This window comes from Takifugu flavidus, chromosome 12 (genome assembly GCF_003711565.1).
Source record: "Takifugu flavidus isolate HTHZ2018 chromosome 12, ASM371156v2, whole genome shotgun sequence".
Classification (NCBI taxonomy): Eukaryota; Metazoa; Chordata; class Actinopteri; order Tetraodontiformes; family Tetraodontidae; genus Takifugu; species Takifugu flavidus.
In genome coordinates this window covers 11,263,791-11,289,200 of record NC_079531.1, presented here as the reverse complement: position 1 = coordinate 11,289,200, position 25,410 = coordinate 11,263,791, and the positions used below count along the sequence as shown (strand labels likewise).

The window sequence follows — 25,410 nt, the reverse complement described above, 5'->3', positions numbered from 1 at the left end:
AGGAAATACAAACATACAGAGGAACAAACGCATCCCAGCTGGAGGTGGTAAATTATGCTCAAAGGTTCCAGGAATGCCAGGCAACGCACACAGAGGCTGAAGCTACATGCAAATGATCTGCACGGCTTGTGGGAGCACACCGGCAGCAGCGCTAGCTGCTGGGAAAGCTAACACACATGTCCCTGGCTTGAACCTGCTCTCCAGCATACAGAATATGTGTTAAAGTTCTACAAAATGATAACATTGAGATGATTTATTGATGTCGGCAGCAGTTTCTGTGAAATAGGGTGGTGGTGGGGGGGGGGGACACAATTTTCCTTTTAATCTCACAGTAATGATTAAGATAATACCTTCATTAACATCAAATAATTGAGAAAGAGAATTATTCTCCCTATTTGGATCACCTCTGGAATCACGCACACACATGAGTAGCACTCTTATACAAGTATTACATTATGGTTGGAGCGACTAAGAGCGTGGAATCCTTCTAAATGCATATAAATGCTAATATTGCTCTAACGGACACATGTATGAGCCCACGTCCAAGACAAAATGACTGAGGATGTGTCCACCCAGAAGTGGATACATCAAGGTCAGAGTGGTCTACAAATGTGTTTAGAGAGATGGGCGGACAGGCAAAAACCAAGAACCAACACGCCAATGTGACAAGGCCCAGAGGGGTGCATGTACAGGGGCAGCACTGGAGGCACTAAAGGGACTGGGGGCGGGCTTAGAAAAAGAATGAACAGTAGTGACAGCAGCTCTTTTCAGTGGCTAGCTAGCTTAGAGCTAGAGGAAAATGATTGCAACAGTACCAGTAGTTACAGAAGCACCAGGACATTTTCCTTTTCAGGTTGGACTAAATGGCTGAATGTGATTCCCAGAATGTAGAGTTGAAGTGTGGGTTAGCCTGAGCTGTTGTGCTTTTCTTTTTTAGCTACACAATTGCTGAGCTGGCTGATTTGAGTGGTGAGTCCATGGAAGGAAGCTGCAGCAAACAGTTAACCTGCAGGTTAACCAACCAGAACCAGATCGAGAGTTGGGATGTGTCTGTAAAGGCTGGTAAGCCAGAGGTTGCTAACTGACGCTGGAGCTGGATCCACCAGGAAGCTAGCAGGCTCTGAAACTGCAAAAGGCTGGAGGCTCTGGGGGGAAAGATTGTAGTGACCAACCAGATCTGCAGAGGGTCAGACCCTGAGAGTTAGCCTCTTACTGATGAAGGTCAGAACCAGGTTAATATTCCAAATGGAGAAGATAGGATGGGACCATGAAATCAAGGTTCCAACACGTCAACACTAGAAATCATGTAGAGAGGACAAAGCTGCACCACTTGAGGTGGCTGGTGGAGGACAAGTTGGACAACACACACAAGGGAAGACAAGACAAAGAAACACACACACAGACACACACACACACACACACACACACACTAAATGCTGCTTCACTCTAAAAGGAGAATTAGCAGTGTTATGTGCTATTTCTAGCAATGAGAACCTTAATTATTATAATTGGGAACATGTGGTTAACGGGAGCATTTCGCCACGATGGCTGCTGTGAAAATGTCATCGTCTGCTGTTGGCAACTCATTCGTCCCGCGGTGCTGGCTTCACTTTTTCTTGGTAATGACTGCGCTGTAATCAATCATCACTTAAAAGTGGAGTCATCATCACAGCGTCTTTGATTTTTGCTCTGTACCTTTGCCAATATTAAGGCTAAAATAAAGGGAAGACTAAAGGGGAGCGGGTGAAAATGCAGCTCCCATGATCCTTTGCTGGTTGCAGCTCGAGCTAGTCCTGCTCGGGTTTAATTGCACAGCTTTTCAGCTTAATGTATGTATGTAATGGCTGTGATAAACGCAGGCAGAAGGGTGCACGTAGGGGTCAGGCTACGTGCACCCAGTTGGTGCTCCGGATTACAGGTTTATTTAAACCCTGCTGTTTGCTAACAGTGATAATGCTGCAGCCTGACCTTTGTTTTGACTAAATTTCAGGTTTATCACTTCTACCTTCTCACCTATTAGAACAGGGGTGGGCAAATCCAGTCCTCGAGGGCCGGATTCAAGCCAGACTTCCTGTCCCACAGGTAAACACTTTCACCTGGGGTTCCGTTTACCTTGGTGAAAGCGTTTCCTGCCTGGTAGGATGCAAATCCTGGCTTGAATTCGACCCTTGAGGAATGGATTTGACCTCTGTCGGGCAAGTCCAATCCATGAAGGCTTGAATCCAGCCAGGTTTTGCATCCTACCAGGGAGAAACCGCTTTCACCAAGGTAAACGGAACCCCAGGTGAAAGTGTTTACCTGTGGGACAGGAAGTCTGGCTTGAATCTGACCCTCGAGGACTAAATTTGCCCACCCCTGTATTAGAAAGTATCCACCTGGGAAATGGGGCTAAAACGTCTTCCTTTTTGGTTTTCATGCTAATGTGTAACCTCTCGTTCATTTCACTGTTGGAAGCTCTGTGACAGTAGGAAGAAAAAGAAAGAAGAAAGGGCAACTCCGCTTGAGTTCTGCTGTCTCTGGCGCTCAGCCGGCGCCCGTCTGCTGCGTCTCAGCTTCCTGATGATGTTCCTCCACAACATGGCAGATCTTTAGTCCAGCAGGTGGTGAGCTGATGATGGCTCACACAGGAGATAATGAGCATTAAATGAGCTGCTAATAGAAATGAGATTGGCTCAAGCTTCTTCTCTGTGTTGCGTGTATGATCCCAGCCTGATGCCTCCTCCAGAATCACTGCCTCTAACTTCCCGTTTCTAACGTTAGCGCCGTGGTCGGAATCAGTGAGGAGCTACACACACTTGAATCCCAATCATAAAAAAATTGAAACTTCTCAATTTGGGGATTTGGTTTGCGACTGGAGGGTTTCTGAAAAGCAGCGATGATTTGAAGGTTGTGAGCACCGCGCTAACACGCGAGGGCCTTTTCTTCTCCCACCTGCTCCTGTATTCTGCTCGGTCTTGGCTCAGAATTTGACTCCCAATTTTTTTTTGCCGGTTTGGAAAACCAAGTAAATGAAAATCAGGTTTGCATTCATTCATTCATTCATTCATTCATTCATTCATTCATTCATTCATTCATTCATTCATTCATTCATTGCCATCCTCCTTCTCACTCTTTGGGATGTATCTATTGCTGAATCCTGATGAATGCCCAGTGATGGTGGGATTGACTCCAGCTGAAAGGCGCTCAGTGATCAGCATCAGGAACGTCTCTTTCAAAAGCACAATGACTTCGTCACTGAGCCGATCTGTCTCGCATTCATCCGCGCACGTGCAGCCAATAGTGAACTCCTCGGGGCTCCATTGGCTTCAAAACACTTGATTTTACCTGAATTTACATATCTCTGGTTCCATTTAACGCCTTCCCGCACATCACAGGAAAGATTTCCAATAGATGTGATTGTTTCTGTGACTTTAAGGCTTTAAAGTTGCTTTGATATGAGACAGTAGAAAGAGGGGTCTTTGTTTTAAATCCCCCTCTTTCCACAGTCTGGAAAATACCCTCTAAATGGGAAGACCAGGTCTGACCATCCAAGAAAGTTCACCCTGAGAGAACTGCAAAATGCTAAAGAGGTCTCTGACACCTCAAAAGTGTCACCGCAGGACCTCCAGCAGGCTCTCACTACTGTTGATGTCACAGTCACATGTTTAAACTTTTGTCCAAACTTTTTACTATTTTTATATATATATATATACATATATATATACTGTACATATGTCTTATTTTATTTATCTTATTCTAATGTTGTCTTTTTTATGTTGAATGTCGCAGCGTCACACCAGGACAAATTCCTAGCTTGTGTAATACTGTGTATTACATGAACAATGGCAATAAACCTGATTCTAATTCTAATTCTAATTCTAATTCTAATTCTAATTCTAATTCTAATTCTAATTCTAATTCTAATTCTAAATGTCATGGGAGGTGTGAAAGTAAGAAAGCTGTGGGCCAGATGGATTTGGGAATGAGATTATCTGGACAGATGAGCCTAAAGGGGAATCAAGTGGACACCAGAACAGAGGAAATGTTCAGAACAAGCCAAATACAGCATTCCAGAAAAAGAACCCTAAGCCAGCTGTGAAGCCTGATGGTGGAAACATCTGGGCGAGATGCTTTGTTGCAGCAGGACCTGAAGGGCTCGCCATCATACAGTCCAGCATGAACTCATTCAGGGGGATTGCGGAACATGTGAGGCCATCTGTAAAAATAAAGTGAGACCTGGAGGGGCCAGGAATGGCAGAGTCAAAGTCCAGATCTTAATCCCACTGAGGTGAAACAGCCCTCAAACATTGCACAGATGAGAGAATTCTGCATTGAAGCAAAGGTCAAACCTTCCTCAGACTGATGTTCAAGGCTGGCAGATGCTAGATGGGAGGGGGAGGGGGATTAGCAGCTGCTACTGGCACGTGGAGTGTCCAAACTTTCAGTCAGAAAACCCATTTTTGCTTTTGTAAAACAAGAAAAGCACGTTCACAACAACCAAAATGATGCTATTTAAATACAATACATTTGAATTACGGTAATCAGCAGTCCGCCTGGGTTCCAAACTCCATTTCCCAGCATCCCTTGTATCTCTGTGTGCCCCCCTCCCTTCTTCCCTTCCATCTGTCTCTGTGATTGGCCGTGTGGGCGTGGCTTCAGCCCAACTCTGGCCACCTCCACCTGGTCAAGTGCACACCTCTGCTTCAGATCACCATCATCACATTTCCAACCGCCAGATTGTTGCTTTGATGGTCACAAAACCGAATCCTGGTCTTCCCTTTGGATTAATTATCAGTGTGTTGTGCCTCTGATGGTCTCCTCATCAGCTCCAGTCGTCCTTGAACAGTCTCTTTTTACACTGACAGGCACAACCTCAGTCATACCAACCTCCGTGGTGAAGACTGACTGTCCAGACCCGTCTGCAGGCCTTGGTCAGGGACCCCTGAGCTGAGCTGCCACCAGCTACAGCCTCAGTCGGACTGCAGCTGCGTGAGTTATGAGACGTGGGCGGCAGCCTGTGATGCGCCACACAGAGGAGAAACTGTTATTATTCAGACCCAATCTCAACCACCTTTATTAAAAAAAAAATGACAAAAGCAATCAGTTCAGCGTGCGAATAATTAGCCCGTAATTAGCGCAGAGCAAACCTGTGATAAGCAGCTCCTCTTCCACGGACTCCTCCACTCACTCCTATAATCTGCTGAGAGCACTTTGCTGCTAGAACACCACCAGCAGAAGAAAAACAAGTGGAAGACCAGCAGAAGATTCTAGCCTAAAACTGATAATTGTAGCCGTTTTAGCACATTCACATTTATTCTTGATAGCACCTGGCTCTGATTCTACCCCATTTTCTGCTTTTTAGTCATTTGGTTTCTTTCAGATAGACTTTAGCAGAGAGCCTGATGCTCTCTGAACTGGAAGTGATACTCGGCTCTCTGTGTTCTCCTCTGTGGAGAGTTTGATGGCAGCTGAAAGCGGCAGCAGAGGGCTGGTGTATAATAAGAGAAAAACAGCCATAAATCACTGCTCTCCTCGGAGCCACAGTTAATCAGCCGGGGCTCTGTTGTGATGCAAAGCAATGGGACGAACTTACCCAAAATAGACAAAGATCTTTATTGAGGACAGAGCGAAGCACCAGAGTTGGGAGTTGGTGCACCTACACATGCAGTGATCTACTTGTGGAAGCTGTGGTCACACTGGACTGACCTCTAAAGCTGATTCTTTTTTTCTTTTCGCTTGTTTGTTTGAACATTCGGGAACATTCAGAAAATCTGCAGGTCGTATCTTCCATCATATCTCCTAGGTTGTAGCCTGCGGCCGTCAACCATCAGGGTGAACAAACACGTCAGAAACGATGAGGCTTTTCTCGACACAACTGTCAACTTCAGGAAACAAACAAACACCAAGCACATTACAGGCACCAGGTATGGCAACATTCACACTGCCAGTCAGAAATCTTCTCCATTCAGTGGTTTTTCTTTATTTTTACTACCTTCTCAATTGTAGATACGTACTGAGAATGATGCAGTGAACAAAGAAACTGTAAAATAAGTATATTTTCTCTTTTAGCTTCTTCAAAGTAGCCACCCTTTGCTTTCATGACAGCTTTGCAAACCCTTGACCTTCTCTCGCTGACCTTCATGAGGTCACTTTTTTCTTGGCTTCTGATGAGGCCGAGACCTTCGCTTGTCTCGTCCACACCACACGCCCTATCTGCCAACTGTCATTCCTTCATGTCTCCACTGTGGCGAAGGACCCTGGAAGATCAACACGAGGCCGTGAAATGTTCTCTTTTCCTACAACCTTGTGAAGTGCCCACCTCCCAGTTTTGCCCGGGTGACTTTATTTCGTTCCGATCTATCACTCCGAGCTGTATCTACGTACACATCAGTGTGTTAATAAATATTAAACAGCAGGTGTTGAGTTGAGATACTTAAAAAATACACAGAGTTCTCATAGCAGGCACGTCTCTTTACCAGGTCTTCAGAAGAGACTGTGTGGATCAGGCTTTTATGGCCAAATAGCGGCATAGAAATGACAACTAAGAGATTTGTTTGGGCCTGGAAACACAGGTAATGGAGAGATAAACCAGTGGACATCTGTTCTTTGGTCTGATTAGTCCAAATCTGAGATCTCTGGTTCCACCTGCCAGGAGGAGGAGGTTTGATGGCGAAGGGGTGCTTTTCCTGGCACACGGAACCAGCATTTAATTGGCCCATTATTTGATTTTCCTCAGGACCGTGATCACAAACAGGCCGTGTGAGGGTTATTTGAGCAAGGAGAGTGATGGAGTGCTGCTTGGGATGACTTGTCCTCCAAAGTCACCTGACCTATCGAGAGGTTCTAGGAGGAGATGGTCCGCAGAGCAAAGGCAAATGGGCCTTAATGTGCCTTCAAGCATTTCAGGTGACCATCTCAGGAAGCTCATCCAGAGATGGCCGAGAGTGTAAAAAGCTGTAATCCAAGCGAGCGGTGGCTATTTTGGAGAACCTGAAATACAAAAGACGTTTCACATCATTTCACCCTGTTTTTGTTTACTACTTAAATCTATTTGTCTTCATTCATTTTGATGCCGTCATCGAGAATCTAGTAACTGATGAAATCAAGCAAAGAAGAAATCATTCAGCGAGGAGGTGTCTCCTTTAAATGTGTTGCTTAACTATTTTCTATGGATTCTGTTCTGCTGTGGGAAAATATGTAGTAGTTCAAAGGTCACTCTGCTCAAAAGAAGTTCTGATGAAAGACATCTGTAGGAGCACTTCAGCCTGATCTTTAAGAACCCTGACTATTATCAGAGGTAAAGAGTGTGAAAATAGCTGAAAGATGCATCAGTGATGATTTGTTCCATAGTAGGAAACTCACTCGAACACTTCACTGCATTTCAGTGGCTAATGAGGAGACCTTTAAAGAGAAATGTCACGTTCTTCCAAAAGTTACACCTTCAAAAACACGTGCAGACCTGAAGAGTAATGAAGAAGATGCCATTTGACATTAATCTTCCTCTGAAGAACCAACTTTGGTTTATACCCTGCTCCTCCTCTTCATCCTCTATTTATCTTCGTCTTTTATGGTCTGTCTCTGGTCCACCTGAGCAGTCTGAAGGACCCATGATGACAAAGTAATGTGCGCTGGACAAAAGATGGTCAGCGCACAAGGTGAGACACTTCCAAACGTCTGAGCTTTTGTTCTCGTCTGAATTACCACCGAATCTTTTTTTTTAACTCTCCGCTTTTGCACTGCGGCCGGAGGAATGCTTCTTTTATTACACTGTGGAATTTTAATGACTTCCTTCAACACTAAGATTTAAATGATAGGTTTTCTGCCAAAAAGCCTCTTTCAAAATATTCATTTGACAGAAATCTTCATGCAGTCTGTTTAATTCACCACTTTCCATCAATAATTCGGATGAGTTTCGACTGTTAATTCACACACTGAGCTGTAATAACACACACTCATCTTTTTTCCCCCCAAATTTTCTGAGGCGTTCATGTGAAACACGACTTCATTTCCTCGTTGTGACAGTCAACAGCCTCACTGTTGACTGTGACAGAAAACCCATTTCACGTATTTGATGAATTCAGTCGGACCTTGACTTTCTTTTAAATGAAAACAATATTCTTGTAAAAGCATAGCTGCTGCCAGAGCGACTTAACCGCTCAAACACAACTCGACCAAATCAGGAGGTTTACTGGCTGCGGACCGTACATGACGGATCCACCGCTGAGTGATAAATGCATTATCAATGCGTAGATAACCTGATAACACACATCTGATGCACAGTGCACAGCAAAACAAACATTCACACCATTCCAGGAGACCCAGTGACTCATCACCATGTGACCCAGCAGACAAAGGGGAGACACCTCAACAAAACTAGTGAACGACCCGACCAACGACCCTGCTAACGACTCTCAGGTGACCACCCGGATCATTAGCATGCTAATGGTCCACAGGGCTAATATTTTCAGCTCTCTCCCAAGCGATTCAGAACTGAAGAAGCCTTCTGGATAGAGGCGAAACGTCTTCAAGAGAGAAACCCAGTCCAGTTGACAGAGAAAACTACCTTGAATAGCAGAAATCACTGTTCGAGCAATTGAAGCTCCAGCACCAAGAGGCAAACCATTCATTTAGTTTGGAAATAACTTATTTATGGTCTATCTTTTACTCTTCATCTAACTCTGGAACCTGGAGACACAGGTCTTGGATATTCTTTTTAAAATCTAAAGTCCCTAGCTAGCATGCTAACTCGCTGATTACTTAATTCCCCGCTCATACAAGTGAACTGCTCATATAAGTGGCAGCAACATAAAACCCATTGCTAATGAATAAGCTATATATTCTTTACACTATTGTTTCCTTTTGAAGGAATTATTATTATCCTTTTTTTTTCAACCGAGATCTTTTTTCCAGCCATTTGAAAGAGGTGATGGCAGCAGTGAAAACACTGAACAACCGAGAGACACTCACTTCAGATCTTTTATACCCACACAGTCGTTTCAAGGCGACATTTGCAGGCTGTTGGCAATTTGATGTCTAATAGCAGAGAACCTGACAGTACATTTACCGTCATATATTCAATTACTTGCTAACTTTTTATAGAGTTCCCCTGTGTGCTTGGAATAATTGATGCAAAATCAATTTTGTGAGAGAATGAGAGGCTGTTTAGGCCATTACTCTCTTTTTACAGATACATACCCATTTAAATAAGCCGTCATAAACTCAAACACCCTTCCAGGATGTCGTGAAAAGCAGCAATACACATTATGGTATACATGAAACACTGATGATTGCTGCATCTAAGAAATGTCAGTGAATATAACTAGTTTGAGATAGTTTTGATGAGACGGAAAGATGATTTAAATTGTCATTCCCTCATTGGTATGTAGAGTTAAAAGCCTGACATTTAAACAGTTCACAACCACAGTAAGGAGGCCGAATGACGCTTTCTTCCATTTTCTGATTGTTGTCTATGGAGTCATTTACGCAGTTTCAAGATTTTTTCAGACGAAGGCAACAAAGCGACACATTGATCCTCCTCAAAGCGACATTATAAAGAAATTACACAAGGCTTTGCAAAAGTTGGGGATTTATCCTTTAAACTAAAACAATTAGAGTGGCTTGCTCTCCCTTCCTTTTTTACAGATCTTTTGGAGAAATTAAACACAGATAATCCTCACACGCACGCCCGCACGCACACACACGCACACACACACACACACACACACACACACACACACAGAGCAAAAAGGACTCCTGAAATCTTGCCCGGAATCAGCTGCAGTCCACCAGGAACCTTCTGTCAGGATGACACGCATATCAGATTAGATGAGATCAGTGATGTCATTTTACTTTCACCAGGACACACACGCGCTCACAAACGCGCGCGCGCGCACACACACACACACACACACACGCGCGCGGAGGCCGCCAGGAGTCGCTGGAGTCCGTGTGGAGGCAGCAGATGGAGCAGCGACAGACTCCGGCTCGGCTCTTCATCAGCAGCGCGCACACCGGGATACAGTTCTCCCTCCGCTCGGCTTCATCTGCACCGCTCTCTTCTGGAAATTAGCCGCTGGAGACGGAGCTTGGTCGGGACGAGCTTTCCTACCTGGACAACATGCTTTACTCCTGGATAAACGCCGTGTGGATCCCCGCCGTCGCACTCCTCTTTGGATTTCAAGGCAAGGGATGGTTTGATTCTTTAATGTCATGTGCTGGCGTTAGGAAACAGCGGAGCTGAGGTCGGAGCACAGCTACCGTGGAGGGGTTAGATTCTGCTGACTCGAGGTGTGAAGGTATGTGACTTGACAGGGACGCATCACGGTGCACGGACCCGAGCAGGGGACCAGTCAGCTGATGTCCTGTCCTGCACGGCAGAGTGCAGCTGCAACATGTGGAGTGTGCGTGCGTGCGTGCGTGTGGGCACAGTGTTTAGTTCCGAGTATCAATGCTCGTTTTATTGCACAGTTAAAAGCCACGAAAGAAAGAGAAAAAAATACTGCAAAACCGCGACAATTATTTGATAAAGTTTAGACTAAAGTTGGAGATTGCCTTTTTGCGACCGCAATGGCGGGAAAATGTGCTAAATAAACGAGATATTTCGGTGTTGATTCGACTTTCATATCAGCAACAAAATAGGAGGTCGCAGCACAGAGACCACATTGGAACATTTCTGCTGTACTAAAAAGAAAGAAAAGAGCCCCATCATCCGAGAGTGTCTCATTCTGACATGAATTAGACATTTTTAAAGAAGGACCTTGAAGCCGTTTAGGTCATTTCCAAGTGTAATACTCAAAAGGACTCAGCACAGAGGCTCTTCTGAAACGTGCAGGTCAGAGGGAACAATGTTTAAACTCCCTTCTCAAACTTCCAGCCACACCCCAGCTTTTCACTGGAAAACCTCCGAGGAAAGTTCACATTAACTGGACTTTGCCAGGCGCGCGCGGGGACTCCTCCCTTTCATGGCTTATCGATTCTTGTCTGTTCCTGCTGTTGTAAATTAATTATAATCCATTTATTGAACAACATGTGGCTGTCTACATAGATGGGTTCTTTAATTAGTTCTGCAAGATGTGTCGCAAAGATTTACAGCTGTTGCCCTCATACAGTTATATTATGGTGAAACCTCCCATAATAAGCACTATAGGGACCAGTAACTTAACAGCAGGAGCAACACCCACCCATCCTCTGACTGGCATCTGCTCCTGCTGTGGAGGAAAAAAGGAAAGTGAAGGGATTGGAACCTACAGTATCTTGATTATATCTGACATTATGCACAGTGAAACACCCCCCGCCCCCCAAAAAAATACAATCACAAACTGAACTGGAAGAGCACACAAACACTCTGACTGCCATCTGGCAGAAGCGTGTAACCAGCTCTCAAACATGCATGATTACATCTCATGAAATTAACAATTGATGCCGAGCTCCGCGTGGATGTGTCCAAACTCCAGACTTGAATCCCAGCTGAAGGTCAATTAGCCCTGAGGATACATCCACGCTTGTGTCACATATCTGCAGATCTCAGTAAATCAGCGGCTGACAGAACACTGAAACAAAAATCAACTGGAGCCCCAAAAGCAGCTCAAAGCTGGAGATGTCAGCCGTCCGTGTTTGCAACGCTAGTGCAGGGAATAAAACTCAGCGTCTGTTCTTGGCTATTCAAACAGGTAATCTGGTGAAGGACCACAGCTGGGATTCTGCATCCTACTGCTGGATTCGCATTTCAATCACACATGGTGAAGCAAGAGTCTCATTTTGATATAAATATTCACAAAGCTCTGGGACCAATGCAGCTAATAGTGCATTTGTGCGTGTGCTGCTTTGAAGCCCCTAAACCCAGCAAATAGTAGAGGTGCAGCAGGTAACTCTTGTTAGATCTCTCTGACTCCTGCTCAGATTGAGAAGCCTCCACGACTAATTATCTCTCAGGTGCGGTGAGATTGATGAGCAGCTGATCTCCATCACACCGGCCTGGCTGGGTGATTTACTGGCTTTGTTCCATCCTGCGGTGCACTCATGTGAAACGACTTGCTGCAGGTGACCAGCTCACACCCGTCTCGTTGTCTTTTGGAGGATTTAACTAGCGTGCTATGGAATAAGAGGCAGAGAACTCAGGTAGGGTTGATAGAGAGAGAGCCTTAACATATCCTTCATGTTTTAAAGCTCCGTCAGGTCTGTTCAGCATTTCCGCCCAGTATGATCTTTTTTCACTTGAATATGCTCACCATGATTTTAAATGTGCATTTACATTAAGTCTGCACAGGCGGCATCTCCTGAGCAGCTACTGAATGATTCAGGGGCTGGGAATAATAACCTCGGCTGGAGATGATTGCATTATTTTCTCTTCAGTCCCATCAGATTTCCAGCCCACCTGGAGGACCGCCTCACATCCGCGTGTCTTTTTGGCTCCGCGGTACTTAAGGTTTCACCTGTAAAGGCGGAAATATCGCCGCTGTTGGCCACATGTGCAGCGGTTTAGCTGAAGCCTCGCTGCTGTTCTTTATCTCCCATATTTAATGGGATGTACCTGATTTGAAATCAACCAAATGAGTTTGGTTAACCTGCAACATAGGAACATCAAGTGTCAACAAGTGGTTGAAAGAAGAGCTGCGCTGATCCTTTTGCTTTAATTGTGAATGAGAATCCATTTACAAGCACCGGTCAGTCTTGTCTATTGAGCCACTACGATTAATTGGTTTTTTCCCATAAGCAAAATAATCTCATCTTAATTATGTCACTGTCAGGGCTTATTAATGATGGATTCAGAGGCTGTTTGACTTCGTCTCCTTTGATGGCGCCCGACACCAGCCGGGGGAATTTCTAGCTGATTGTTCCGATACTCAGCATGTAAATCAAACATTTCGAGTGTGTTTCTGATCACGTCAAGGAAAATAAGAAATGACCTTTGAGTCAGGTGTAAACGCGTTAAAATCCACACGAAAAACAGTAATTTACGTACATCTTTGTATCAATGAGCTGATCTGCTGCTTTTGCCTTTTTATCCAGATCATCAGATAGTAAAACAGCTTTGTTTGCTGTTCAGACTTATTCTGCTCTGTGCAAAGGGGACACACACTTTACCTGGAATCACTGCAGTCCGCACTCCAAACAAACACACATTCATGGTTCTGACCCACTGTTGTCTCTTCTGACCTCTCATGCAGCATAAACCTTTAAATCTCTTCTTTTCTATCTCTGCCATCGTCCTCTATATAACCAGTTACTGATTCCTGACCAGTTACAGATGTCTGACAAGTCACTGTTGCCTGACCACTAATTCTGACTAGTTTCTGATTTTTTTTATTTTTTTAACACAGTAAGTGTTGTCTGACCAGTAAATGATGTGTGACCAGTTACTGATGTCTAGCCAGTAACTCTGACCAGTAGCTGTTGTCTGACCAGTTACTGATGTCTAACCAGTAACTCTGAACAGTTACATATATGTGACCAATCACTTTGACCAGTTACTGATTTTTGATCAGTTATGAATGTCTGACCATTAAGTGTAACCAGAAAATGATATCTGACCAGTTACTTATGCCTGGCCAGTAACTCTGACCGGTAACTGTTGTCTGACCAGTCACTGATGTCTGACCAGTCACTGATGTCTGAACAGTAGCTGATGTCTGACCAGGAACTGATGATTGACCAGTTACTAATACTTGACTAGTTAGTATTGTCTGACCTATTATTGGTGCCTGCCTTGTTACTCATGTCTGATGAGTTACTGATCTCTGGCCAGTAACTGATGTCTGACAAGTCATTGATATTTGACCAGTAACTGATGTACCAGTTACTGGTACTTGACTAGTTAGTTTTGTCTGACCAATAACTGATGTCTGACCAATAACTGATGTCTGACAAGTTATTGGTGTCTGACTAGTAACTGATGTGTGACCAGTGACTTTTGTTTGACCAATAACGCTGACCGGTTACTGAGTTCTGACCAGTTACTGAGTTCTGACTAGGTACTGTTGTCTGACAGTAATGCTGATTTTGTCTGGCCAGTAACTCTGACCAATTACTTATTGTCAGACCAATGACTCTGACCAGTAAACTATGTCTGACCAGTTGCTGATGTCTGGCCAGTAACTCTGACCAGTAACTGTCTTCTGACAATAACTGACCGGTTACCGATTTCTGACCAGTTACTGATACTTGACTGGTTAGTATTGTCTGACCTGTTAGTGGTGTCTGACCAGTAACTGATGTCTGACCAGTTAGTGGCGTCTGACCAGTAACTGATACTTAATTAACTTATGTGATTGCTGCCACTGAAGCTCTCCTGCAGTGACCAACGCTGTTATCAGAGGTGGCTTCTATTGTGCCAGTCTGAGCCTGTACCTGAACCAGCACCTGTTGCCATTTGTTCTGCTGTTTCAGTTGCTGACCTCACTAGTGTCACAACCTTGGCAGAGGTAAAGAAGCTGTAATGTAAGGGTAATAACTCTAAGATTAATATCAAACTAAATTCAGGTAGTTTACACCTGGCCTGTGATGGTCAAGTGACTTGTTGAAGCTGTATTCCTGCGGTTCATCTGTTGCATGATGGGAAATGCTCGACACCTCTGCCATTCCTCTTAATTCCTAAGGCAGCAAATGACGGATTTTACAGACTATTTTGCACCTCACAAAAATTAACATGCAGATGAATACTGAGTAGTAGGAATATCGCTGATGATTAAATCTGACAGGAGAAAATCAAATAATTTCTTCACCCGTCCCTTAGAATCCTAACCTCTGTGGCTTTAACGGTGTAAAACACGAGCTTGTCATCCATCCTGGGTGTTCGGGTCATTGGGTTTTCTCACAGCATGGTCTGACACATGAAGGGTTTGATGAGGAGAGTCCATGATCAGAATCGTGATCAGAAGAAATGAAGCTGTAAATCCAGCAGAGTAACACTTGGCTGGTTTTGCTTTAATGGTCTCACTTATTGAGAGCGATTGTACATCATCTCTGTTGATCGTGTCATTGCTCCCAAGGACTTCTCAGAGGACAAACATGTCTGTCTTTGTGTTACGCTGTTCATCACACTGTCCAACAGCTTTGTTTGTTCTTTGTGGACACGCTCATCAAGACTCATTCAGATCCCGCTCAGTGCAACATGGCTTCCAGACAGATGATCGAAGTTATCTAAAATTACTGTAATCCACTCTCCAAACAAGCACTGAGATTTACATTTGCGATATGTCTGTTGCCTTTGCTGAGCAGATTAGACAGCCTGACAGCCTTTTTTTTAATCTTTCATCTGTCTGGACTCATTTGTGCAATTTCCTGTATTTACTCCCATTTGTCAGTTTGCCTCCATTAAAACTCTGCAAAGGTGCTGTTCATGTCCTGTTGTAACTGTTGTAAAGCTAATATCTGACCAGAAATGTGTAAAAAGACTGACACTATCAGTCAGCCAGACTAAAATGTTCCTCTTTTACGTGAGTTAGAATTACCAGCTTTTCTAATCGCTGAATGCAGCAACGATAATCATTCCAAAACCTTCTGATAATATTCTGCTGGGATTTTGGCTCTTTCCTGATGACAGAACTGCCAACAGTTTTTCTGTTTGATCGATATCAGGGCATCATGATGGCCACCACAAAGCATTAACTTTTCTGTCCTCGAGCATTTTTATAACTAATTTGGGGAACACTTGTGCCTGGAGGTGCGTAGAATCGTTTTTACCGAGCTTGATGTTGCTTCAACATTTCCACATGTTATTCGGCCATGGGGAGACAGGGGTCCGTTGGTGTATGAAGGCCATTGCTGAGGACTATTTATGAGACTGTGCTGGCATCTGTAGTCTTCTATGCAGTGGACTCCCAGGAAGGGGGTGTTCTGGGAGGGACAAGAAGCAGTTCAACATACAAGAGGGGGACTGATGTTCACTGACATTTTAGCTGTGCATTTTATGGTCCTGTTTTGATTTGCTGTAATGGTGAAATTTCCCCACCATACGATCAATAAAAGATCTCATCTTGTTTTATTTTATCACGATGACATCTATTTTATTACATCCTACTTCCTTCTACATCCTGTAGAACACCCCTACCTGGTATTATGGTGCCACCTCTGAACTTTACAGTGAGGATGGTGTTCTCGGGTTTGTAATCTCCCCCCATTTCCCTTAAAGTAGAAAAATGGCCCAGATCAGTTAAATTTTAGTTTCATCAGACTTCAAAGACATTCTTTGGTCTTGTGTATCATTTTAAAACACAGAAGTTGCCTCCTTTCTGAGTAGTATGATGATAGGATTCCAATGTTGTTTATAACTGCATAATTGCATGAACACTTCACCTTCAGGCATCTTTGAATTGGGCCCAATTGTTGGGGGTCGACAATTCTGTTTTGGATATCTTGGATGTCTTCTTGACCGCGTTATCCCTTTCGGGGTAAGAGAGAGGGTGCTCATGGGTGAATTCAGGGTCCATCCCTGGATGAGTCGCCAGTTCATCGCAGGTTCCTCTCTTAGCATTTAGGCCTTTGGTACCTTGCTCAAGGTTACCTCGGCAGTGCTATGAAAGATTTCTGCCACCTTTCCCTACTACTAGATAATCCACACCAGGGCTTGAATTGAGAACCCTCCGCTTTTCAGCTCAGCTCAGTCCCCAACAGATAAAATGTTTATTTCACCCTAACGCAGTCGAGAAATAAATATTTTGAGGGGTGCCTTAGAATACATCCACAGGTGATGAACCTGTCACAAGCTTTCTCAGTTGAAAGTCACTTCAGTGTAATAATAAGGAAACGATAAAGAAAATATTTTAAATTCCACTTTATCATTTAACGAAACTTCAGTAATCCAAAACTGAAAGCTTTATCATTTATGTGTCTTTTATAAAGTAGATGTAGGGCTACTGGTGTAAACAGACGGTTGACAGAATGGCCATGCTTCGGGTGGTAGCAGCATCAGCCGTGAGATCCTCCAAGGATCAGTCCCAGACTTAAGAGATTTTAATTACGCTGTACAATATTTACTCTCTCCAGGCCCATCCACATTAGACAATGAAGGCAGCAACATTTGTGTGCTAAGAGTCTACAGAGTGCAAACCACTCTTCTTTCATATGCCCAGCAATGAACAACCTCAGCCTGTGCTGGATTTCCAGACCACAGAATGTCCTCTATGCTAATCTCCAACACGGAACACTCCTGGGGTGCATCCGCCATCCCCTGCTTTTCTCCATATTTGTTTACATTTATTCTCCCAAACACCCATTTAGCGCCATTGTCAAATGGTGAACTCTATAGTCCTCACTTCAGCTCTAATCTGACATGGACTTGGCACAAGTCACACCAGCCACAGCAAAGATGATGCTTTTTCAACAAGCTCAGACATGTATGTCGGTGGTCTCTAGCAGCGCTCACACTTGTTGTTTTGTGAGCAGATGAGCATGCTAGCAGATCACCAACAGGGCAGTAGTTATATATTCTGGGCCCCTGAAAGAATATCAGGGCATCTCTTCCCCATGATTTCTTTATTTAAATTGATTTGGTTTATTTTCTGTTTTCTGGTGTAATATGCCCGATTGGTTTTCTTTTTTCCTGATCAATCATTCAATGATTCACAATATTATTATTATTATTATTATATTATTATTATTATTATTATTATTAATGGTCTTATTCTGATTTCTCTCATTTGCATGTTATAGTACCCATAATATGCTACTAAAAAACACCTAATTACATTTGTGATTGAAAATACTTTGCCTTACAGTCATGCAATAAGGCAAATTGAAATAACCAATGGGTTACTGTCTGAGTAATTACCAGTGGTGCAGCAGCTCGCTAGTACAAAAACAGCCGACCAATGTCTATATCACTCACTCACCAACAAAGGCATCATTGGTCTCCCGGGGGTGAAGGTGAAGGTCTGCTGCTGGGTCAAACAATGCAGCCACTGCTGATTGTAGAGCAGCCAAGCAGAAAGGTTCATTCTTTTGTCACGTATTACTTTTTGTAAACATGAAATGTCATGCTTCATGGAAAAACTGAGGAAGTAAGGTAATCTTGGATTACACATAAATGGATTTCTCAGTACCACAGCCCTGTAAGTAGCCTCCAATTTAGTACTAATCACTTACCTACACTTGGAATCTTTGCTCTACAATTAACTGATGACCCGGTGACAGTTAACGCAGGCTCTCCTTAGACGCCGAATTAACAAATAATAGTTGAAGCCACCTTTAACAGTTTTACTCTCTCAATTCTTAGAGAAATGTTTGATTTCCTGGGCCCCTGCTGTGCTGCTCTTACTCAGCTTGATCTCCCTTGCTCGCACTCGCTCCCCATGAGAAAACCGTGGATCAAACCATTTTTTAAAAGGGGCCAAGAAGGTTATTGGAATGATTAAAATGTAATTATTGTGACTTTGTTATAGTGCTGGTTCATTAGTATGATCCTATATTAATAATGCTTAATAATTTAGTCATAGAGGCTCCTGGGGGCAGTGTGTTGCCATAATGAGCTGTAGGCCCTTGGAATTGTCATTACAATTTAATTCCTGGTTTTCTTTTGCTTGTAATGTCAAATGCATTACAGCTTTATCTTTAGGTTGTGACACAAATGGTCAAGAAGGCCTCCATGCAGAAGCAGTGCTTTATTTAGCAAAAGGTTGGTATCACTCAGAACAGGTAGATAAGAATAGTCAAAACCTCACAGAAACCAGGTCAAACCACCAGAGGAATCGTCATCACAAAGAGGAGGGGGAGGTGCGTTTCATACATGAAGTAAGGGAAGGTGACAAGAGACACACAAATGAGCCTGACGATGGTAATTACAGATGAGGAAGGAAGGGGGGAAATGCTCAGACACAGACTAAAACACAGAAATCTCCCTGACCATATTCTCCCCTGCATAGACCTGAAAGTCTCAGAACAACATAATTAATAACCACTGAGATGGAAACTGGAATGCCTGTGACGTGTGGAACAAAATTACATCTCTGTCTGCAGGGAAAGACAACTGAATGTTCTGATCAACTGGGCGAGAGGGCGTCACGGACCTTTTTCTTGTCGGCAAGCGCTTTAGCAGCCTCTGTGACACACAGAAGGTTCCATCAACTGGAGTCCATGGGCATCTGTTGACATTGGCTGAGGCTACTGGGTCAGGGACCTACTCCTGTGCTGTAGAGAAAAGACTGCAGGCCTAACAGAACACCATCCAAACCCGAGCTATGAACATTATGGGCGTTTGTCTAACATGACCCTCCTAAGGAACCCCACTTCAACAGACACTGTGTCATCTTTAGGGACAGACACTTGGGTAAAGCAGCTTTGAGAGCCTGTTGATGGTTAAGATGATGTGTTCATCCGTTAGAGGTTGGAAATCCAATGATCCACTCCACATATATGTTAGATCAGGGTGACAATGGCATAAGGCCAGTCAGTAAGTGCTTTAACCGTCGCGAGTTGGTTTTTGAACATGGTTCAGGCTTTGACCCGAGTTTCAGTTTCAGAGGGGATCAAGTTTCACAGTGATGTTCAGTCCCTGACAATCAATACAGAGGTTCAGCAACCATCCTTCTTCCCCACAAAGATGAACAATCTTAACAATCTTAGTCCATGCATTCCCTCTCTGGACAGATTCCCTGGCCGAGTAAATGGGACAGTCATAAGGGTGATGAGGAGACGCGGGAGTAGCTTTGGCCCTTAGAAAACAGGAAAGGCTGCAGCATCTCTGCAAGAGACGGAAGAGCCGTGATGAATAATTGTAAAGGACTTGACAACCTAGGGAATTTTCAGTGACTTGGCTGTCATGTGGAATTGGCTCACCCCATAGTTGCGTTTATATCTGGGAATCATCATCATAGGGTCCTGAATTCACCTGCACTGGGGATCTATGGGTGATGAACACGGCCAACCACACAACCGTCCACTCTTAATTTCAGCTGCGGCCATATAGTATTAGTACAAAGCTGTCATATCTGACCTTTTTTAATCTGAGTTTGTCACAAAATGTAAAAAGGCACACATTGATATTTTTGGTCCTCCAGACTACTTAGTATTTCCTCCATAGACAAATCTGTGTTTAGCTTAAATTAGTTAATTAACTGAGATAAAACCTGGTGAGGTCTGTGATTGACAGCTGAGTTTTTGTCGGGACTGGGCAGAGTTTCACTGCCTGAGTGACTGCAGTTAAGAAGATAAATGTGAAGGAGAATAGTGACATTAAAGCATTGTGCAGGGGAAACGAACCATAACTTTCCACACTTGTTTGTTTTATAGCATGGAACCATTCTGGGCCTCATATTTGTCTAGTCTATCTGTGGCGGCTGCAGCAGCATCACTTCAAACTCATGTATATTTGATGAAATGGCTGTGTGTTTAATACGGTCCCATTTTTCAGTTCAGAATAGTTCATTCACACAGAACTGATCCCTCAATAATCTAATATTCTCACTTTCAATCACAAAGTATCCCTTCTATTCCATTTCTAATCTTCAGCAACCCTTCATAAAACTGCTGTCACGTCACCTTTACGAAATAAATTTAGAGGAAAAAAAAAAGGCAAAAAACATAGCTGCAATATCTCCAGGGAAAATAGCAATCAAGAAAGACAGATTAAAAGGCCTGAATTTGTTTAATCTCAAAATAGGTCTTGTTTTCCACGTGCCTTATAGACATAGTAAAGACAAATCTATATGGTCTACGAGGCTTTTAAGACCTCTATTAAGTGATCAAGAACATCATCATATTAATTAGAAATATTGATTTTCTGATCCTTTTAAGTGTCTCTATGATTGTATTTTACATAATATTCCTTACAAAGGTAAAGAGGAAGAGACTTCAACTGATTTTAAAGTTTTCAAAAAGGCCAGTTATTGGTTATTTTCTCTTTTAAAATGTTTTAGAAAAAGCATCTATCACTGTAGTTCCAAATGATTTGTGAGCTTTGAAAATCAGGTTCTTTCTCCATATACTGTACATTTTAGAATCTTTGGGGCCAGAATGCCAAAGAATTAAAACCCTGTCCTTTTTGTATATTGTATTACTCTTGGGAAGAGGTCTCTCAAGACCAAGGTTAGTCCTCCATGTGGCAGGGCTCTTTGATAAAAAAGCTCAGTTGGCCCTGAAAACCTCCACAGTCCTCCCCACCTTTACCAGACTGACAAACTTTGCAGCGTTCTTTATTCCTACACATCAGTCTTCACTTTGACATGCCTGACATGCACATCACTGTCATGATTGTCTCCAATCACCAGAGAGTAGAGCATTATGCAAAATATGAGTGTGTCACCCTGTTGTAAATGGTCCAGTCTCTTCAGACACTGTCATATATCTGTTTTAGACAAGCAAGTTGAGCATGGCCTCACAACAAAGCAGCAACAGCTGATGGAAGGGCTCGCAGCAGCCTCTGGATGTTGAACGGTTGAATGAGCAGAGAAGATGCATTGTTCTGACTCTGAGTTCATCATTAATGTGACGGGCTGCACTCTTCTCTTCTCATGTTGTGGCAAAGGAAAACACTGCAGATTACTGTTGATTTGTCCTCGCAACCAACTGTCAACACGCCCATATTCAGCACCCTGCTCCTAATGTGTTGTGAAAAATCATCTGAGCAATGTTAACGAGGGTCACCGCGGCTAAGAGCTATCAGGAGGCACGAGTCCTACCTGCTGTCAGGTCCTGATGATGGTTGCTAATACACAGATTTCTTCCACAACACTCGGTGGAATAAAGCCAGTTTGTGTCAGCCTGTCAAGCTGTGTTCAGGTGCAGTCACTGGTGATCTTGTAAAATGTGCTCATCCTTGAGAAAAAAGAAAATGCCATAAAAGTATCTTAGAAAGTGAAGGTCACCAGTACACTTTGGGGAAATACAGTGCAACAATAAATTTAACTGCTTTTTTATCCTGGTCCAAACAGGATATAAAAGCTCCTTCATTTTCTCCTCTTGTCAAAACGGCAATCTCATTACCAAGACAAAGATTAAGGGACAACAACGTATTCATGCCAAAGCATACAACAATAAGTGTTGTGCTGTGTATGTGTTCATAATTTCCATATATTGATGAATATACAGCGCACAAACAATGACAGTCACATGTTTTGAAGTTATACCTGCCAATGTCTTGAGTTTTTTCCTGCCTTTCTTCCAAGAAACAGGAGGCATGTCTGTTTTTCCTCCTCGGGCCAAATCCATGTACCTTGGGGGTGGGCACCTCGAGGAAGGGGGGGGGCTCACCCCAGGGTGGGATCACCCCGTTTCACTTTTTGTGCACTAGCCAAATGTGATGGAAGTCTTTAATAGCAGCTGTAGCATTCACTCGTAGTTTGGTGCTCTCTTCTGTCTGTTTATTGTTAGCAGGAAGCACTGTTTTATCAGACGTTGTGCGGCCTGTTTGACACTCTCTTTGTGATTGTACACACATTCACCTGTCAAGTCTTGATTTTCAGTTACGCAATCTATTGTACTTTAATATCAGGAAATGTAATGTCTGGTAAATTTAGTATCAAGCATGTTGCACTTTGTGGGCGGGAGATCAGCTTTTTAATGTGGTTCTTAAATTGTCAGCTGCTGATGGCCAGGGTGGGGATAATGGTGAGAAGAGCCGAGGAACAGACAGATACATCATCCCAATCCAAATTCATCGCTATATCCTTTTCTGGGTTGTGGGTGGTGCTGAACCCATCGCATTGCAGGGCCCTATGTGAGCATTTGGGGGGTCGGTGACTTGCTCTGGCACCTTCCCTGCTGCCAGAACACTTTCCAAGCACAGCCGCCCACGAGTTTGTTTTTATAGCATCTTTAATTTGACCAAATACATGCCAATGCAGTAATTATGCAGAAGATGCTGGAAAAAAACTCAGCAGGCTATTTGGACCGGCCAGCAGATCAGTGTGCAACAATGTGGTCAGTGATACCTGCAGGTAGAAAGAGAGAGAGAGAGAGTGAAGGTGGGGGAGGGGGGAAGCATTAAACTACACAAGAAAAGGGTGTGAGTGACATCAAATGACTGAAAATGAGAGCAGAGGGAAAAAGACAGAGGAGAAGTAAAGAATTTTTAAATATATTTTGGCTATTTCTTGGTGGGGGAGCCAATGCAGATGACATAATTAGCATTTTGCATAAAGAGAAAGTTCAGAACCAAGTTGGAAATTAATATCTTAAAAGATAATAGCATTTTACATATAAAATCCTATTAGTAAACACATGGGCACATTTTCTGACGTCCAATATATTTCTGAATGATGTATTTTGCTTGCGTGTGTGTTTATGTCTCTGATTTGTTTTGTTTTGTTTTTTTCTAGTGAGTAGCAAAGCTCTCAATGACCCTTTTTTGGGAGTCAGTGTGTTTCTGTTCTCCATGGAGAGCATGGCCAGAGCAGTCAGGTGCTGCTGTGTCATGGTGTTGATCAGGAATGTTGATCTTGACCCTCTTTAAGGGCACATTCACTCAATGAAGAACTAGCCCAATGTGAGTGCACCCTAAAGTAGTGAATCATCTCTGTGCTTCTGCTGTGGTCAGGGGAGTGGTGACAACAGTGAACGTGCCCTGAAGGTTGTTCTCCATGAAAACCTGGAGCAGACTGAGTATCCATGGTGGTTTCCAGTGCTGCTTCTGGGAAATGAGCAGCATGTAGCACAAACAGGTCTTCTTGGAGCAGAGTGCTTAGGAGAAGGGAACCGCACTTTCGAATGCAGCAAGATGATAACTGATACTAAAAACACCATAGTGAAAATTATAATAAGTTTCCTCGTACGAGGTAAAAACCCCTCACTGGTTCTCTTGTAATGTTACAGCTTAAAATATTCAAGAAAGCGAGTGTTAGCATACGGTATTCTCGCCTGTCTCTCAAATTCAACATGACCACGAGGGACAGTCTGCATCTTATCTGCACAGTAATTAACGCATACATTACTTATGTATGTAAATAAGAGCGTCGCTTGTTTAAGCTGCACATTTAGATACTGGAAGATGTCATCACAACACTAGTAAACAATTATTTAACTGATCATTGGAATACTGTTGGAAGTTCTGGGTGACTCTTGTGATGGACATGTTGCAATGTTCATAGCTCACGTTCTTTGCGTGTAACTGGGTAAACAGCATGTCCATGTGGCAAGATCGTCGGCTAACAATCCCTCTACCTCTCACCGTGATTCCATCAGATGATCAAAGATTCTTCAATCACATGGAAACACAGTGCATGAATCCTTCAGCTCAAAGAAAGTTCTGATCCGGACACTGTGTGATGCTGCCTCCTGCACGATGAGGTTTCATGTAGCAGCATGCACTTGTATACGCATCCTTAACCTTGGTCTGCACTCCACCTTTGGCTCCTCTCATCACTGCAGCCCCACCATAGACCTGAGCAATCAGTTTACTCTCTTTTCCTGGCAGAGGTTAGCGGCCAGCCTCTCCAACAGTGCTGTGGCAACAGGGGTCAATGGTAGTCTGAAGAGGGACAGACTCAAAAAAAACCTTTTGAATGCCTCAAAATGCCTTGAAAACCTCAATGCACTATAACACAAGCATCAAGTAGCTTCAGGTGGGAATGTCAGTTGTCTCATCTGCCTGAATATAAAAAAAATCTGAACTTTTTAAACCATGAATGTGGGTTGTAGTCACTGACAACAGCTTGTTATCCAACCTCCAACAAGACATCCGAAACACCTTGGATGTCTGAAGAGTGAGTCTTATCGTGACCAGATAAAGTCAGCTCAAAAGCCCCACAGAATTTACCACAGTCAGTTATCTTGGACAACATGTGTCAGCTCTAAATCATTTCTTTTTTGCGTCTTCACCCTCAGCCTGTGGCCTGTGGTCTAGCTGCAGGGTGATCTTATCTCTGCCCAGCCCGTGGTCGCTTGACTGTGTTTTCCACATGTGCCTTGTTGGGATCATATTTCTTTCCATGTAGTGTCTGTCCCAGGTATTTTAACTAGCACAGCTCACAGCTTCTCGTCTCCTCTTTTTAACCGCTTTATCCCTTTCGCGGTCACGGTGAGGGGGCGCATATGGGCGAAGGCAGGGTCCACCTCTGGAAGAGTCGCCAATTCACCGCAGGGCCCAACATGAGCATTTGGGCATCTGATTGGTGCTGATTGGATTAGATTTAAGAGTTTAAAAAAATAAATGTGAATCTGATATACCTCTAGGCAGAATATACGTAACATCTACCATACAATTGAAGATCAGTGTTGAGAGTCAGACGATAATGGCGGCAGATGCAGATTACCGGTAAGTGCAATAAATTGAGGAGTTTTACGTGTTGTGTTACAGACCAGGGTTTACAGTCCGGTGATCACACTCTCAATTTTGCCCAAAGAATGCACGTTGGGGGGCCTCGCTGTCCTTAGTTTGCAGAGAAAGTAGAGGAGAGTTCGACCTTTTCTTGGTGAGTTATGAGGTGTTGTTGCACCAGGAGGAGTCCTCAAAGAGGAGCACACCCAGAAACTTGGTGCTGCTCTATAAGGAAATGCAGCATC

General features: G+C 43.5%; 1 protein-coding gene across 1 annotated transcript in view; it reads left to right on the top strand.

Moving 5' to 3' along the window:
• The first annotated feature begins 9,928 nt into the window (after positions 1 to 9,928).
• Positions 9,929 to 25,410, top strand: part of lsamp (limbic system associated membrane protein) — a 272,640-nt gene continuing 257,158 nt past the window's right edge. The window contains exon 1 of the mRNA XM_057050598.1: positions 9,929 to 10,160. Coding sequence (XP_056906578.1) covers positions 10,097 to 10,160 — 64 coding nt within the window. The 5' untranslated portion in view covers positions 9,929 to 10,096. The remainder of the gene's footprint in view (positions 10,161 to 25,410) is intronic.